Genomic DNA, 18586 nt, shown 5'->3' with positions numbered 1-18586 from the left:
TGATCCTCGACTCTGCCCTCTCTTTCAAACCACATATCCAAGTCCTCGCCTCCTCCTGCCGTCTCAAACTCAAAAACATGTCCCGGATTTGCGCATTCCTCAACCGTGAAACCACAAAAACACTAGTGCATGTTCTTATCATCTCTCGCCTCGCCTACTGCAACCTCCTACTCTCTGGCCTCCCCTCTAGCACCACTCCAGTCCATCCTACACTCTGCTGCCCGACTAATCCACCTGTCTCGCCATTATTCCCCAGCCTCTTCACTGGCTTCCTATCGTTCAGAGGCTCCAGTTCAAAACCCTAACCATGACATACAAAGCCATCCACAACCTGTCTCCTCCATACATCTGTGACATGGTCTCCCGGTAACTACACGCATGCAACCTTCAAACCTCTCAAGATCTCCTTCTCTACTCCCCCCTTATCTCCTCTTCCCACAACCGCATACAAGACTTCTCCCGTGCTTCCCCAATACTCTGGAACGCTCTACCCCAACACATCAGACTCTCGCCTACCATGGAAACCTTCAAAAGGAATCTGAAGACCGACCTCTTCCGACAAGCCTACAGCCTGCAGTGATCCACAGTCTACTGAGCCGCCGCACGACCTGCTCTACCCTCTCCTAATGTATCCTCACCCATCCCCTGTAGACTGTGAGCCCTCGCAGGCAGGGTCCTCTCTCCTTCTGTACTTGTGTGTCCCTTGTTTTGCTCATGTTTATTGTACTTGTCCATATTTGCCCCTTTCCACATGTAAAGCATCATGGAATGAATGGCGCTATAAAAATGTATAATAATATTAATACAGCCCACATAATACTGTCATATGGTGTGGACAATACTGATAAATACAGTCCATATAATACAGTCATATGATGCCAAGACAATACTGTCATATACAGCTCACATAATACCGTCATATATAGCCTATATAATACCATTGCACAGTGCCAAGATAATACTGCCAACTACAGCCCACATATAACCACCATCTAGCCCCTTACTATATGTAGTGACCCTGGAGTACAGTCTGTGGGGCACTAAAGAGTGAAGCCAGGATGCCATTAAGAACATTTACATGGTGCCCACAGTGTGGCGTCCATCAGTATTGCCAGGACACCGGCGGTGGTCCTCACCCATTCAGTTAGGATCCTACCGCCATGATGTGAGGGCCACACTCGCACTTACTCAGAAGCCATAAACAAGGCCTGCAGGATGCTGTTCATGTAGCACGTGTTCCCCAGGTTTATCAGGCCGATCTTCCCGGTGTCTGACTTGGACACCAATCTGGGGTAATATGGCGCCAACTCGTTCTTCTGGGAGGTCCACGCGTTCTGCCCGAGAAGCTGCTTAATCCGATCTTCATTGGGAACCGGTAGCTTCTGCCAGAAAGAAAGATATAGAGTAAGAGACCCCCCACCAATACTAGAGACACCTACCAATACTAGAGACCTCCTGCTACTACTAGAAACCCCCACCAATACTAGAGACCCCCACCAATAATAGAGACCCCCACCAATACTAGAGACCTCCTACTACTACTAGAGACCCCCACCAATACTAGAGACCCCCACCAATAATAGAGACCCCCACCAATACTAGAGACCTCCTACTACTACTAGAGACCCCCACCAACACTAGAGACCCCCACCAATACTAGAGACACCCATCAATATTAGAGACCTCCTGCTACTACTAGAAACCCCCACCAATACTAGAGACCCCCACCAATACTAGAGACCCCCACCAATACTAGAGACCTCCTACTACTACTAGAGACCCCCACCAACACTAGAGACCCCCACCAATACTAGAGACACTACCAATATTAGAGACCTCCTGCTACTACTAGAAACCCCCACCAATACTAGAGACCCCCACCAATACTAGAGACCTCCTACTACTACTAGAGACCCCCATCAACACTAGAGACCCCCACCAACACTAGAGACCCCCACCAATACTAGATACCCCAACAAATACTAGACACCCACCAATATTAGAGACCTCCTGCTACTAATAGAAACCCCCACCAATACTAGAGACCCCCACCAATACTAGAGACCTACTACTACTAGAGACCCCACCAACACTAGAGACCCCACCAATACTAGAGACCCCCTGCTACTACTAGAGACCCCCACCAATATTAGAGACCCCCTGCTACTACTAGAGTCCCCACCAATACTAGAGACTCCCACCATTACTAGAGTCCCCACCAATACTAGAGACTCCCACCATTACTAGAGTCCCCCACCATTACTAGAGACCCCCACCATTACTAGAGACCTCCACTATTACCAGAGAACCCCACCATTACTAGAGACCCCCACCATTACTAGAGATCTCCACCATTACTAGAGAACCCCACCATTACTAGAGACCCCCACCATTACTAGAGACCTCCACTATTACCAGAGAACCCCACCATTACTAGAGACCTCCACTATTACCAGAGAACCCCACCATTGCTAGAGATCTCCACCATTACTATAGACTCCCACCATTACCTGAGACCTCCAATATTACTAGCAATCGTCCACCATTATGAAAGAACCCCTGCTATTACTATAGACCTCACCATTACTAGAGACCCCCCCCCCCCTATTATTAGAGCCCCCTGTGTTTGTGACCAGATTTTTGGGGGTTTATATTGATATATCCCATGGATTGACCTCACAGGAGCACAAACATGGCTGACACAGAGCCATGATGACACAGTGCACCCCCTGAGATCACACTGTAGGGGATCAGTGAGGTGACAGAGGGGGCACCACTGAGCATCCCGAGCCCAAGGCACACATTGGGATGTAACATGTGACATTTACATCACGTCAGGAAGGGGTTACGCAGAATTCTGGGCACAATGGCGGCTTCCGTAATTACATCTCGCCGCGTAGAACACAAACTGCCGGACGGACAGCGGAATTCAGAGGAATTTTCCAGTTATTTCTAAAGTTTAATCACTTTATGAAGAAATGTTCTGCAACTTTGAAATAAACTTCCCATTCCTATCCCTCATCATTTCCAAGACCTCTGCTTGCTGTCTGCTAATGGAATCGCTGCTTTTCACTTCCATCCTGATCTGGGTCCAGTTGTGGTGACAAAAATGACGGCGTCCCCCCTAGAGATCAGAACTAGTGAATGGCGGCCCTAAAAGCGTTTCACACCTTTATTGCCTCCATCACCGGCTCATACAGATCGGGATACCCGGAGAAGCGGAAGACCATGCAATGGACGAGCTCCGCAAACTGCTCCAGGCAGCTGGTGGCCGAATTCGAGCTCTCGTTGGAGAGGCAGGAAACCATCTGCGGGATGTGAGGAACGATCTGCAAGACATGAAGATGACGGCCGGGGTGATAATGGGTCGGTGCACAGAAATCAGGCATTTATTACTGGGGTATCCTGGTCTATATACTTTGTGGTTCAATTACTGGCTGCTTGCTGTGAGTGAATTAATGCACTCCTGTGTTATCTACTGAGCTGCTATCAGTCATTGTACAGGAGGAGGAGCAGGTGAGCTGTGACATCACCTATTGTGAATGGTGGATCCTGTGTTATCTACTGAATATTTTGGTGTTATCAGTCATTATACAGGAGGTGAGCTGTGATATCACCTATTGTGAATAGTGGATCATGTGTTATCTACTGTACATAGAGGTGATATCAGTCATTGTACAGGAGGAGGAGGTGAGCTGTGACATCACATGTTATGACTGGTGGAACCTGTGCTATCTCCTGTATATAGAGGTGTTATCAGTCATTGTACAGGAGGAGCAGGTGAGCTGTGACATCACCTATTGTGAATGGTGGATCATGTGTTGTCTACTTTATTCTGGTGTGAGGTTGCATTTCTCTGTCATTACAATCAGTGACAAATACACAATAAAGGGACGTTTGGGGGCTGCGTGGAGCAATATTCAGCACATTTTCAGGGAATTACCAGATGAAAGGCTTCGGGCGAGTGCTGAAAACTCAGCAGCAGGTACCGCAGGACACACAGCGCCGCATCTCGTACCACCGGGTACAGCAGCTTCGAGAACACCTGAAACGACACATGGAATAGCAGAAACCTACAGTCGGATTTTGCCCAGGAGCCAAATGTGGCAGAGCCGGAGATTGTCGTGGGACTTTCATATTATAGATTACCCCAGTCCCTTTGGATTATTTTTTTTATGGTATTAAGTGGGTATAATTGTCGGGGAGTACCTTATACAATTAAAGGACTTTTCTCTGTGTGTGTTGATTTCTTTTACCTTACGGGGTTAGTAATGGGGGTGTCTGACAGACGTCTCTCCATTACTAGCCCCTGGGCTTGATATCAGCAGACATTATAAAGCTGACATCAACCCCAAAATCATTACCCCGATTTCCAACGTACCAGAGCAATCGTTAAGAGCCAAGGCTAAGCACCAGAATTTGTGCATTTAATGGATGCGCCATTTTTGGGGGAGGCTGAAGGTTGGGAAGGGGCTAATATCCATGGCCCTTTCCCAGCCTATTAATATTAGCCCACAGCTGTCTGCCTAGCCTTTACTGATTATTAAAAGTAGGTTGGTCACTTTTTTGGGGGGGACACCCCTTTTAATAACCAGTAAAGGCAACATAGACAGATGGAAGCTGTTATTAATAGGCTGGGAAGCACCATGGATAGCGGCCCCTTCCCAGAATAATAACACCAGCCCCCAGATGTCTGCTTTCCCTCAGCAGGTTATTAAAAGTAAGAGGCACCCCAGGAGATTTTTTACAAAATAAATATTTAATGAGTTTAATAAGGCTAAACACCCTTTAGTGCAACATGAACGAAAATAAAGGGTGCTAGTTTATTATATGTAGGGGGCTTGTGACATTAAATATCTACAAGCCGTCTATCCTATTTATTCTATCCCATATCGATCTATCAATCTACAGTGGGGAAAATAAATATTTGATACATTGACGAGTTTGCAAGTTTTCTAACCTACAGAGAATAAATATGTGTCTAATTTGTATCATAGGTACACTTCAACTGTGTAAAAAGTCCGCATAATCACATTGTATGATTTTTACACAATTAATTTGCATTTTATTGCATGAAATAAGTATTTGATACAATAGACAACCAGAACTTTATATTTGGTACAGAATCCTTTGCTTCCAATTACAGTGGTCAGACGTTTCCTGTAGTTCTTGACCAGGTTTGCACACACTGCAGCAGGGATTTTGGCCCCCTCCTCCATATTGTCATGATCCCAGTGCAGGCTTTGACCTGCACGCCTGGGGTTAATTATTGTGGCCTCTCTTTGGTTCAAGGAGAGCTTCTTATAGCCTTGGGAAACTCCAATCCCCGTCAGTTATACTTCTGCCTTTGGCCGAGTGTTGTAACCCCTGTGTGCCTGTGCCTTCTGATTGTCTTCTAGCTTGCTTATATGGTTCTGACCCGGTTCTGTCCCCTGTTGTGAGTTTGTCTCTTGATTCTGTACTGTCCATCCGCTTCTCTAGTTTCTGACTCATTGCCTATGTCCTGACTAGTCTCTGATTGCCCCTCTTGTACTGTGCTGCTATCTCCGTGTATGACCCATTGCTTACGTTCTGACTACTCTCTGCTTGACCCTCTGGTACCGCGCCACTCTCTCCGTGTTTGACCCCCATTTGTCTGACCTGAGGATCCCTGTAGTAGAATGCTGCATTCATCTCCAGCAGCAGGACGCTAAGTGCCACCCCCTGCAGTCACATGATCGTAGGTCCTTCACTGCTTGCTACCTTCAGCGTCCCAGGTCCTGTCTGTCTGAGTTTTCCCTGCAGTATCTGACCCCGGGTCCTCCCGCAGTGTGGGTAAGTCACCCTGTTCAGCCGTGGCAGTTCGCCGGCGCTGACAGGACCCTGACATTATAACTGACCGTGAACTTTTTTTTTCTCACTTCTGCAGCATGGACCAAATGCATGCTTTATCTGAGCAGGTGAAATGCTTGACTCAGTCACTGCTGAAGCTAAGTTTAGAACATCAAGCCCTGGCCCAGTCCCAACGGCAGGTTGCAGACTCAGTTCAGGGGGTGTTTTCCGCTGGGTTTCAGCAGGTGGGGACTAGAGATGTCATTTTAGTCCCACCCAAATCCCCAGTTAAGTTACCAGATACGTTTGCTGGTAACAAAAATGAATTTAGAGCTTTTAAGGAGGGATGTGAGCTCTTTTCCTACTTGAGACCACGCTCCTCTGGGGATGAGAAACAGAGGGTAGGGGTGGTTATGTCCCTGCTTAGAGGGTCCCCGCAAGCCTGGGCATTTTCTCTTTCCTCTTCTGCCCCAGAGAGAATGACTGTGGATGCGTTTTTTGAGGCCTTAGGGCTTATTTATGATGAGCCTGATAGAGTGTGTTTGGCTGAGGACAAGGTGATGAGTGTCTGTCAGGGGAAGCACTCAGCCGAGTGGTTCTGTTCTGAATTTAGACGTTGGGCACCTGACATTTCTTGGCGTGATGCCGCCCTTCGGCGGCTGTTCCGTAGAGGCCTGTGTGAACGTCTGAAGGATGCCCTGGCACTTCATCCTCCACCTTACTCCCTGGAGGATGCCATGACCCAAGCGGTTCGTATGGATCGCAGACTGCGGGTAAGAGGGGTTATGCAACTCGAAACCTCTTTATTCTCCAGTGGAGGTGAGACCCGAACTCCTCCTGAGGCTATGGAGGTGGGCGCTGTCACCTGTGATGAGAAGGAAAGAAGACGCCGCCGGGAGAAGCAGTTGTGCTTCTATTGTGGGGAATCTGGACATTGGAAGAAGGGCTGCCCCTCCTGTCCGTCATCCTCCAAGGTGGCGGGAAATGACTAGGTCTGGGTAGTAGTCAAGGAGGCTACCCAGACCTTCAGGTACCTTTTTCCTCACTTGCAAAAATTGTGATTCGGGTGGAACTGGAAATTGATGATGGTCCTGTTGACTATGGCTCTGCTGTTAACCGGATTGATGCCCAAATTATGACTCTTAATAAGATAGGGACAGTCAGGCTTCAGGATCCTGTTAAATTTGTGGCAATTAACTCGTCCTCTCTTACCCGGGACGGTATCTGTTTCAGGTCTGAACTTTTTTCTCTGAAAGTGGGTCCCAGTCATGTGGAAAAATTAACTTGTCTTGTATTAGATAACTTGTCTGCAGGACTGGTACTGGGGATGCCTTGGCTACAACGCCATAATCCTACCATTGATTGGGTGACGGGGGAGATCACTCAATGGGGATGTAAAGATAAATGTTGTAACCTGGGGCCTCTTGTTAACTCTGTTAAAACAGTATCTGTGTCGTCTGTCAGTCTGGAAGGTATTCCGGAGTACCTGAAGGATTTCGAAGACGTATTTTCCGAAAGTGAGGCTGAGGCGCTGCCACCACATAGACCCTACGATTGTGCCATTGATTTAGTACCCGGAGCAAGGTTACCTAAGGCTCGATTGTTCAATTTGTCCGGGCCCGAGTGCCAAGCCATGAAGGAGTACATAGCTGAGAGTCTCCGCAAAGGGCATATCAGGCCTTCTGTGTCATCCGTGGCAGCAGGATTCTTCTTTGTGAAGAAGAAAGATGGTGGGTTTGCGCCCGTGCCTCGACTTTTGGGAACTTAACAAGATAACGGTTAGGAACACTTATCCACTTCCCCTCATCCCAGACTTATGTAACCAGTTAGCTGGGGCCCAATGGTTCTCCAAGTTAGATCTGCGGGGTACCTACAATTTGATAAGGGTTCGGGAAGGGGACGTGTGCAAAACTGCATTCCTCACATCAGAAGGACTCTTTGAGAACCTGGTAATGCCGTTTGGGTTAACTAATGCACCCGCTATTTTCCAGAATTTCATCAATGTTGTGTTTTCTAACCTGATAGGACATTTTGTTATTATTTATTTGGATGACATTTTGGTGTATTGCCCGGACAGTCAGTCTCACTTGCAACATCTACAGGCAGTTCTCCAGAGACTCAGGGAGAATCACTTGTTTGCTAAATTGGAAAAATGTTCATTTTCGTACAGGAACTGTCTTTTTTGGGGCTGATTGTATCTTGTGAGGGGTTTCGTATGGACCCTAAGAAGGTGCTAGCGATCGCGGACTGGGTTCAGCCTCGTGATCTCAAGGGGCTCCAGAGCTTCTTGGGATTTGCGCACTATTACCGGAGATTCATTAAAGGTTTCTCTCAAGTGGTTAAACCACTCACCGATCTTACCCAGAAGGGGGCTGATGTAAAAAATTGGTCGGAACTCGGTAAGGAGTCCTTCTCAGCTCTTAAAGAATGTTTCATGTCCGCCCCGGTGTTGGTTCAGCCAGACCCGTCCAAACCATTTATTGTGGAGTTGGATGCTTCTGAAGTAGGGGTGGAGGCAGTGTTGTCGCAGGGTCCGGCCACCCTTACTAATCTCAAACCCTGTACCTTCTTCTCCAAGAAGTTCTCATCCGCCGAGAGAAACTACGATGTAGGCAATAGAGAACTTCTTGCGGTCAAGCTGGCATTCGAAGAATGGAGGCACTTTTTGGAAGGGGCAGCTCACCCTATCACTGTTATCACTGATCACAAAAATTTGGCATACCTTGAATCTGCTAAGAGGCTTACTCCTAGACAAGCCCGTTGGTCACTTTTTTTTTCACGCTTTCAATTCTCCATTACTTTTTCACCAGAGTCCAAAAATGTTAAAGCGGATGCTCTGTCCAGAAGTTTTGACCCGGTGTCTCCCACCGAGCCGCCGTCCTCCATTCTTCGCCCGGGGGTGGTAGTGGCGGGGGTCTCGTCAGAGTTGGAACAAGAAATTATGAGGGCCCAGTTCCAACTCCGGCGGCCAGGCCAGGAGATAGATTGTCTAGGCTGAGTGCTCATTCCGGTATCACGGCCACTAGAGAGGCAGTAGCCAGGGCTTTTTGGTGGCCTTCACTTGGGTCCGATGTCAAGAAATTCATTTCTGCTTGTGGAGTTTGTGCCCGTTCCAAAAGCTCGCATAACCGGCCGGCTGAGGAACTCATACCTTTACCGGTTCCTGATAGGCCATGGACTCATCTCTCCATGGACTTTATTACCGGTCTTTCACCATCCAGGGGCAATACCGTGATATGGGTGGTGGTGGACAGGTTTTTGAAACAGGCCCATTTCATTCCCTTGGCAGCATTACCCTCAGCAGAAACATTGTCAAGGTTGTTTGTGCTGCATGTGGTCCGATTGCATGGGGTACCCCTGAATGTTGTGTCTGACAGAGTTGTGCAGTTTGTGGCCAAATTTTGGAGGGCATTCTGTAAGAAATTGGGCATCTCACTATCCTTCTCCTCGGCATATCACCCAGAGAGTAATGGTCAGACGGAATGCACCAATCAATCCCTGGAACAGATTCTCAGGTGTCTGACCTCCACCAGACAGGAGGATTGGTGTGATGCGTTACCGTTAGCGGAGTTTGCTTTTAACAACCGGGTGAATCAATCCACCAACATGTCCCCATTCCTGGTCAATTATGGGTTTAATCCTCATTTTGGGGAGTTTTCACGGGTGGATTCCGGTTGTCCAGGGGCGGAGGGATCCGTTCAACGGTTAAAAAACCTCTGGGCTGAAGTTCGGCGTAATATCTCTCGGGCCCAGGGGAGGTATAAATATTTTGCTGACAAAAAGAGAGCCCCGGGACACATGTTTCAGGTGGGAGAGAAGGTTTGGCTTTCCACACGTAACATCAACTTGAAGGTACCATCAGCTAAATTAAGACCAAAGTTCATTGGTCGGTATGAGATTGTGGAGATAGTCAACCCAGTGGCATATAGGCTGCATCTACCCGCCTCCTTAAAAATATCCAATGTGTTCCATAAATCGCTGTTGAAACCTGTGGGGTCTGTCAAGGAGGACTTCGAGCTTGCTGTTCCTCCAGTGTTGGTGGAGGGTCACTTGGAGTATGAGGTCGGAAATATTGTAGGCTCTCTGCGGGTGCGCCGCTCCTTGCTGTACCTGGTCCACTGGAAGGAATATGGACCAGAGGATTGCTCGTGGGTCTCTGCTCACTCTGTACATGCAGATCGCCTGGTTCGGGCTTTCCATGCCAAATACCCAGGGAAGCCTGGGGGTCCAGAGGCCCCCCGTTGAGAGGGGGGTACTGTCATAATCCCAGTGCAGGTTTTGACCTGCAAGTCAGGGGTTATTGTCTTGAGCCCAGTGCAGGCTTTGACCTGCACTCCTGGGGTAAATTATTGTGGCCTCTCTTTGGTTAAAGGAGAGCTTCTTATAGCTTTGGGAAACTCCAATCCCCATCAGTTATACTTTTGCCTTTGGCCGAGTGTGGTGACCCCTGTGTGCCTTCTGATTGTCTTATAGCTTGCTTATATGGTTCTGACCCGGTTCTGTCCCCTGTTGTGAGTTTGTCTCTTGATTCTGTACTGTGTATCTGCTTCTCTGGTTTCTGACTCATTGCCTATGTCCTGACTAGTCTCTGATTGCCCCTCTTGTACTGTGCTGCTTATCTCCGTGTATGACCCATTGCTTACGTTCTGACTACTCTCTGCTTGTCCCTTTGGTACCGCGCCGCCCTCTCCGTGTTTGACCCCCGTTTGTCTGACCTGAGGATCCCTGTAGTAGAATCCTGCATTCATCTCCAACAGCAGAACGCTAAGCCCCACCCTCTGCAGCCACATGATCGTAGGTTCTTCACTGCTTGCTACCTTCAGCGTCCCAGGTCCTGTCTGCCTGAGTTTTCCATGCAGTATCTGACCCCGGGCCCTCCCAGTGTGGGTAAGTCACCCTGTTCAGCCGTGGCAGTTCGCCGGCGCTGACAGGACCCTGACACAGATCTTCTCCAGATCTTTCAGGTTTCAGGGCTGTCGCTGGGCAGCATTGAGTTTTGGCTCCTTCAAAAGACTTTCTATTAGGCCGGGGTCAGACTTGCAATAAACTCGCGCGTGTTTTGCGTCTCAACACTCGGACCGGAGTGCTCGGTTGCATAGAAATACATGCAGCCGCACACTCTGGTCCGCAGTGCTGGGTATTGAGATGCGAGTTTCTCACAAGTGTAACCCTGGCCTTAGGTTCCGGTCTGGGGACTGGCTAGGCCACTCCAGGACCTTGAAATGCTTCTTACGGGGCCACTCATTAGTTGGCCTGGCTGTGTGTTTCAGGTCATTGTCATGCTGGAAGACCCAACCACGACCCATCTTTAATGCTCTTACTGAGGGAAGGAGGTTGTTGACCAAAATTCAATACGGTGCAGTCGTTCTGTCCCCTTTGCAAAAAAGCACCCCCAAAATATTATGTTTGCCCCACCATGCTTCACGGTTGGGACGGTGTTCTTGGGGTTGTACTCATCCTTCTTATTCCTCCAAACACGGCGAGTGGAGTTGATACCAAAAATTTCTATTATGGTCTCATCTGACCACATGATCTTCTCCCATGCTTCCTCTGGATCTTCCAGATGGTCACTGGCGAACTTGAAATGGGCCTGAACATGTGCTGGTGTGAGCAGGGGGACCTTGCGTGCCCTACAGGATTTTAATCCATGATGGCGTAGTGTGTTACTAACGGTAAAGTATGAGACTGTGATCCCAGCTCTCTTCAGGTCATTGACCAGGTCCTCCCGTGTAGTTCTGGGCTGATTCCTGACCTTTATCAGAATCATTCTTACCCCACAAGGTGAGATCTTGCATGGAGCCCCAGACCAAGGAAGATTGACAGTCATCTTGTGTCTCTTCCATTTTCTAATAATTGTGTTTAAAGTTGTTGCCTTCTCACCAAGCTTGTTGTCCTGTAGCCCATCCCAGTCTTGTGATTTTCTGGTTTTTATTTCTAAATTCTGTCTCTCAAAGGTGAAGTGTACCTACGATAAAAATTACAGACCTCTCATTTCTTTGAAGGTGGGAAAACTTGCAAAGTCGGCATTGTATCAAATAATTATTTTCCCCACTGTATCTTACCTCACCACATCCACAATCTCTGACCCCACCGTATCCATAATCTCTGTCCGCACCGCATCCATAATCTCTGACCCTACCCCATCCATAATCTCTGACCCCACCGCATCCATAATCTCTGTCCCCACCGCATCCATAATCTCTGACCCCACCGCATCCATAATCTCTGACCCCACCGCATCCATAATCTCTGACCCCACCACATCCATAATCTCTGACCCTACCGCATCCATAATGTCTGACCTCTCCACATCTAAAACATCTGACCCCACCGCATCCACGATATCCGATCTCACCACATCCAAAATCTCTGACCCATAATCTCAGACCCCAACGCATCCATAATCTCTGACCCCACCATATCCATTATCTCTGACCCCACGGCATCCATAATCTCTGACCTTGCTGCATCTAAAACATCTGACCCCACCGCATCCATATCTGATCTCACCACATCCATAATCTCTGACCCCATCACATCCATAATCTCTGACCCCACTGCATCCATAATCTCTGACCCCACCGCATCCATAATCTGACCTCGCCGCATCTAAAACATCTGACCCCACCACATCCATAATATATGATCTCACCACATCCATAATCTCTGACCCCATCACATCCATAATCTCTGACCCCATCACATCCATAATCTCTGACTCCACCGCATCCATAATCTCTGACCTTGCTGCATCTAAAACATCTCACCCCACCGCATCCAGAATATCTGATCTCACCACATCCATAATGTCTGACCCCATCACATCCATAATCTCTGACCCCACTGCATCCATAATCTCTGACCCCACCACATCCATAATCTGAACTCGCCGCATCTAAAACATCTGACCCCACCACATCCATGATATCTGTCCCCCACCACATCCATAATCTCTGACCCCACCGAATCCATAATCTCTGAACTTGCCGTATCTAAAACATCTGACCCCACCGCATTCCTGATATCTGATCTCACCAGATCCATAATATCTGACCCCACTGCATCCAATATCTTTGACCCCACTGCATCCATAATCTCTGACCCCATCACATCCATAATGCCTGTTGTAGATTTGGACCTTTTGTATTTTTGATAGGGAAACTTCGGTGAGAATGCTGAACTTCTTGACAGCAGCGAGCCCTTTTAATAAAGCAATAATCCACTTGTCGATGTTCTTGCCCAGAGGCCACGATACCCAGTCGATCATCCTGCAAAAAAATAATGTATCTAAAATGAGTTTATTCCAAATATGATACAGCTCAAAGCTCATCTCAGAAGAATTTGGCGACATAACTTCTGTCAGGGAGTGTATGCTTATATATTCCTTTGTGATAGGATTTATTTCTAATTCATGTGCATATATGTTAGCTGCTGTCCCTTATGGGACTGGATTCATGAGTGTCCCTTTTAGTATACCGTTTATATAATTATTTACTGGGTGGTGGCTCTATTTGAGTATTATACTCTTAATATTTTATTGTCATATATCCCTGTTATGCACGGTCTTCACATGTTATTGACTGCATGTTTTTAATGGCGTTTTTAACATTTCTTGTCTGTCTGGCATGTTCTAATAAAGCCTTTTTTTTCATTCAACATTGGGCTGTGTGTGCATCACTGTTGCGCTTCTTTTTTCTTTCTTTTTTTGCTATTATACTTCTATTAAGGCATTAAAGGGGCTCTCCACTTTGAGAAAAGTTGTCCCTGAAGTAAACCATATGTTATATGGATACTGCGACAGAGAGGGGCCAGAAGATTGCAGCGTTTGGTGACATTAAATCCTGCACTGATTGGAACTGATTCACCATCCTTTTAAACAGTGCAGATTTCCCTTGCTCTGTCATTGCAGGGGTTAATCAGTTGATCTCCTGGAGCGCTCATCCTGAATAGCCTCAGCTGTTCTATGTTGGCCACTCACCTCTGGTATATATGCTCTGTCACTGGCACTTGGGAATTGCCAGTGATAGTTCTATTTCCTGGTTTGGTGTTGGAGGAGTAATTCTGATTCAGTGTTTGGAGTTGGCGGTTGGATAGTATACAGGAGATTTCTGCATGGAGTTGATTTGCATGTTTATCCGCATCGTCTCCTTTTGGTTTCTCCTATCTATCCCACCCGTTTCCAACTGTTTTGTGTACTTGTATGATTGTAGTTTTCTTTAATCCCTGTCTTTCTACCCTTGTCTGTTTGGTCAGTGTCATCCTATACACTTTGGACTCACACCTCCCTGGGTGGGGGAGATAACAGATAAGGTTTCAGATAAAAGCATAGCAAGGTGTGTGACGCCAGCGTCTCCACCATCTGGGGGACAGGAATAGACTATGGCACCCCCTAGTTCCATGGATCAGGAAGGCACCCACTGTCCCTAGTCACTACGTGACTACAGTACTTGTAAATAACAAACTCACGACAGCACTCACCATGCCCGCGCCTAGCACTGGCACCCTCTTGCTGGTTCAGTTTTTTACTTTTGGCAGTAGCTGTCACATCACGATTGCAGCCATTACTGCTTCCATTAACTTCCATTACTGCTGCAGCCAATCACAGAGCCCAGAGACTCTGCTGCTATAGGAGACAAAAGCTACCAAGGTCAGTGACTGACTGCAGCGATAATGTGCGCTGTAGTGGTGATGTCATTGCTACGTCAGTCCTTGTGCTTTAGCTGCAGTGGTGACATCACAGCTACAGCTCACATCACCGCTGCAGTCAATCAAGGAGATAATCGACTCTGCTGTTGATGGAATGAATCGCCTAGATCAGCGAGTGATTCACTGCAGGGGTGATGTGCATTGTAATGATGATGTCACCACTGCTCTGGTCTCTGTGCATTGGTTACAGCAGTGGCATCATAGCTACACCTCATATCACTGCTGAAGCTAATCACGGAGCTCAGCGACTCTGCTGATCTAGATGTATGAACCGCCAGGATCAGTGAGTTACTGCAGCGGTGACGTCACCACTGCTTCAATTTCGGTATTTTGGTTGCAGCGGTGACATCATAATTACAGCTCACATCATGCTTCAGCAGATCGTTGCTGATGTACTGTGTATGATATGAGCTCCTGAGCTCAATGATTGACTGCAGCGGTGATGTGCACTGTAGTCATGTTACCCCTGCAGTCAAAATACATGGACTGAAGCAACGGCAGTGAACTGGAGTCGGACCAGAAGGTGAGTACGATCTGAGTTTGTTATTTTATAAGCATACATTACTTTTGGGACCACTTTTCTTAACGTGGAAAACCCCTTTAAGGAATTAAACATGGAGGAACGAAAAAAAAAAAAGATGGATCTCACTCGCTCGGTCATGTGACATCGCCGAGTTCGTAAATTCTACCTGTTAATAGAGGTCATCATCTGGGCATCAGTCACGCTGTCTGCGTTGGCCAAATTTCTTACAATGCCTTCCATGAGCTGGAGGGGCACGTACTGCACCACGCTGGCCAGGGCATTGGAGGGAGTCTCCATCTCATCTAGAAAACCCAAAAATCAGCCTTAAGATAGACAAGCAATTACACAAAATGATGTATGATAATAATTGGTCAAATAGAGAAGCAAGCTGAGGCTGTCCTCCAGAAAAACCATCCTCATCTGCCCCATTAGAGAATTTGGAGTTAAACTGATCAGAGAGCCAATAAACGAATAGCCTTCATGACGGAGGAGCCGTCCTGGCGCTATGTGGTGGATGTGTCCTGTCACTATAAGGAAGACCTGGCCTGTCACTATACGGTGGATTTCATGATGGAAGATCTCATGATGGCCTGCCGCTATAAGGACCCTGTCTGTCACAGTAAGGAGAACCCGACCTGCCTCTATTAGAAGGACCCTGTCTGTCACAGTAAGGAGAACCCGACCTGCCTCTATTAGAAGGACCCAGTCTGTCGCTGTAAGGAGGACTCGGCCTACCGCTATAAGAAGGACCCAGCCTGTCTAAGGAGGACTTAGCCTGCCACTATAAGGAGGACCCAGCCTGTCTAAGGAGGACTTAGCCTGCCACTATAAGGAGGACCCAGCCTGTCGCTATAAGAAGTATCAAGCCTTGTCGATCTAAAGATGACTCAGCCTGTCACTGTAAGGAGGACCTGACCTGTAGCTATAAATAGGACCCAGCTTGTTGATGTCAGGAGGACCCGACCTGTTGCTATAAGAAGGACCCAGTCTCGCGCTGTAAGGAGGACTCGACCTACCGCTATAAGAAGGACCCAGCCTATCTAAGGAGGACTTAGCCTGGCACTATAAGGAGGACCCAGCCTGTCTAAGGAGGACCCAGCCTGTCGCTATAAGAAGTATCAAGCCTGTCGATCTAAAGTTGACTCAGCCTGTCACTGAAAGGAGGACCTGACCTGTAGCTATAAATAGGACCCAGCTTGTCGATGCCAGGAGGACCCGACCTGTAGCTATAAGAAGGACCCAGTTTGTCACTGTAAGGAGGACTCGGCCTACCGCTATAAGAAGGACCCAGCCTGTCTAAGGAGGACTTAGCCTGCCACTATAAGGAGGACCCAGCCTGTCGCTATAAGAAGTATCAAGCCTGTCGATCTAAAGATGACTCAGCCTGTCACTGTAAGGAGGACCTGACCTGTAGCTATAAGAAGGACCCAGTCTGGCATGGAAGGAGGACGTAGCCAGCCGCTATAAGAAGTATCAAGCCTGTCGCTGTAAGGAGAACTCAGCTTGTCATTGTAAGGAGGACTCGACCTGTTGATATAAGGAACCAGCCTGTCGCTGTAATGAGGACCCCACCTGTCACTATAAGACCCAGCCTGTCGCTGTAAGGACACTGTCTTCACTATATGGTGGACGTGGCCTGTCACTATATGGTGGACGTGGCCTGTCATTATAAAGAAGACTCTGCCTGTTACTATAATGAAGACCCGACCTGTGACTTTATGTTGAATCAGGCCTGTCATTATATGAAAGATGCGGCCCGTTACTACAATGAAGACCCGGCTTGTTGCTGCAAGGAGGACCCCGCCTGTCACTATATGGTGAATACAGTCTATCGCTATGTGGTGGATCTGGCCTGTCACTAGAAGAGACGGCCTGTCACTATAAGGAAAAAATGGTCTCTCACTCATCCAGTTCTATCACTATGTGGTGGATCTGGCCTGTAGTTATATGGTGGACGCAGCCTGTCACTATAAGGAAGACATGGCCTGTCACTATATGGTGGACCCGGCTTGTCACTGTAAGGAGGACCCAGCTTATTGCTATATGGTGGACACATCCTGTCACTATAAGGGAGACCCGTCCTGTCTCTAAAAGGATAACCTGGCCAATTGCTATGGTGGATCTGGCCTGTCACTATAAGGAATATCCTGCCTGTCTCTGTAAGGAGGAGCCATCCTGTCACTATAAGAAGGACCCAGCCTGTCGCTGTAAGGAGGACACGGCTTATCGCTATTTGGTATATCAGACCTATCGCTGTACAGTAGACCCGGGCTGTCACTATATGGAGGACCCGACATATTGCTATACAGTGGACACAGCCTACCACTATATGGAGGACCCGCTCTGACGCTATATGGAGAAACAGGTCTCTACCTGTAAGGAGCATACAGCCTGTCGCTGTATAGAGGACCCAGTCTGTCGCTATATGGAGGAACTGGTCTGTCGCTGTAAGGAGGAAGACCTGGCCTGTCGCTGTAAGGAGGAAGACCTGGCCTGTCGCTGCACGGTAGACCTGACCTGCCACTATATGGATGACCCGGCCTGTCACAGAATGGTGGACCCAGCCTGTCACTATATCTAGGACCCGGTCTGTCTCTATATGAAGGACCCAGATAATCCAATGCGATGTACCTTTCTTCTTTCATAACTTCTTACCTGTTAGAGATATAATAGTAAATACTTCCTTGAGTGATGGAAGAACCAGAGACGTCTGAAGCCTCCAGATACTTTGCAGAAGGGCACTGACTCTGTTCACCTGGTCAAGAAACTGTAGGATCCCTTCCTCTCCTTCGGAATGACAGTGGAACTGTCCGATACATCGTACCAGCTGCTGGCAGAACAAGAGCTGGTGGTTCCCTTCCGGAATACATTGAGGGTGTGAGGTCAAGAGTTTGCTGACCCTCACGCAGATCTTAAGACTTGGTCTTTCGCACACGATACGGAGGACTTCTACCCTCAAAAGCCTGAAGATCTCCTCGGTGGAAGGTTTGTCCAACACAAATTGGAGGCCGAGATGTATGTATTCTAAGGTATAAGCATGTCTCTTTCCGAGAGGCCCATATCCCTCCTGTAGAAGACTCAATATGAACCTGACATTAAAAAATTCCTCAAATTCTTCTGGATGGTACGTGCCATAGACTTCCAGAATTTCTCTAGCGGTTTCCCTAGCGAAACGAGATTCTCCCAAAAAGTAGAGCTTTGTGGATAGTTCTAACATGGACCAGCATTGCTCAATGTCAATAGGCTGCTTGGAAGCTTCGATTACACGTCGTGCCAAGCTCTGCTTGACGTACATGGGGTAAGAAGACTGCATGACGGCTTCTAAAATCTTATCCATGGCTTAAAATTTTATCGGGGTTGCAATCGCCTACTTTTATGGAAGAACTTTCAACAGAAGAGCTGGAATGGAATCAGAGAAAGGTTACACCAGACATCACCATTCTCCAAGAAGGTTATCCTAGATGCAGAATTCTACTAAAAGCATGGGAATCATCTAACCCCATTCCACCAGTTGTGGTGGCCATGGATGTGATTACCCCAATTCAA

The 18586-nt window shown here is 47.7% G+C and overlaps 1 protein-coding gene across 2 annotated transcripts in view; it reads right to left on the bottom strand.

Moving 5' to 3' along the window:
• The window catches only part of USP35 (ubiquitin specific peptidase 35), a 46312-nt gene that overhangs the window by 15336 nt on the left and 12390 nt on the right, over window positions 1–18586 (bottom strand). For both annotated transcript variants that reach the window (XM_073548644.1, XM_073548643.1), the window contains exons 2-7: window positions 17696–18439; window positions 15207–15342; window positions 12950–13079; window positions 3944–4045; window positions 3171–3329; window positions 1189–1382 (exon numbers count right to left, since the gene is read on the bottom strand). In XM_073548644.1, the coding sequence (XP_073404745.1) occupies window positions 1189–1382; window positions 3171–3329; window positions 3944–4045; window positions 12950–13079; window positions 15207–15342; window positions 17696–18377 (1403 nt within the window). In that variant the 5' untranslated portion in view covers window positions 18378–18439. The remainder of the gene's footprint in view (window positions 1–1188; window positions 1383–3170; window positions 3330–3943; window positions 4046–12949; window positions 13080–15206; window positions 15343–17695; window positions 18440–18586) is intronic.

The sequence above is a fragment of the Dendrobates tinctorius genome, unplaced genomic scaffold (genome assembly GCF_039654945.1).
Source record: "Dendrobates tinctorius isolate UK_male_01 unplaced genomic scaffold, ASM3965494v1 ptg000157l, whole genome shotgun sequence".
NCBI lineage: Eukaryota > Metazoa > Chordata > Amphibia > Anura > Dendrobatidae > Dendrobates > Dendrobates tinctorius.
Note: the sequence above shows the minus strand (reverse complement) of the source record. Positions and strands in the feature narration are given on the sequence as shown.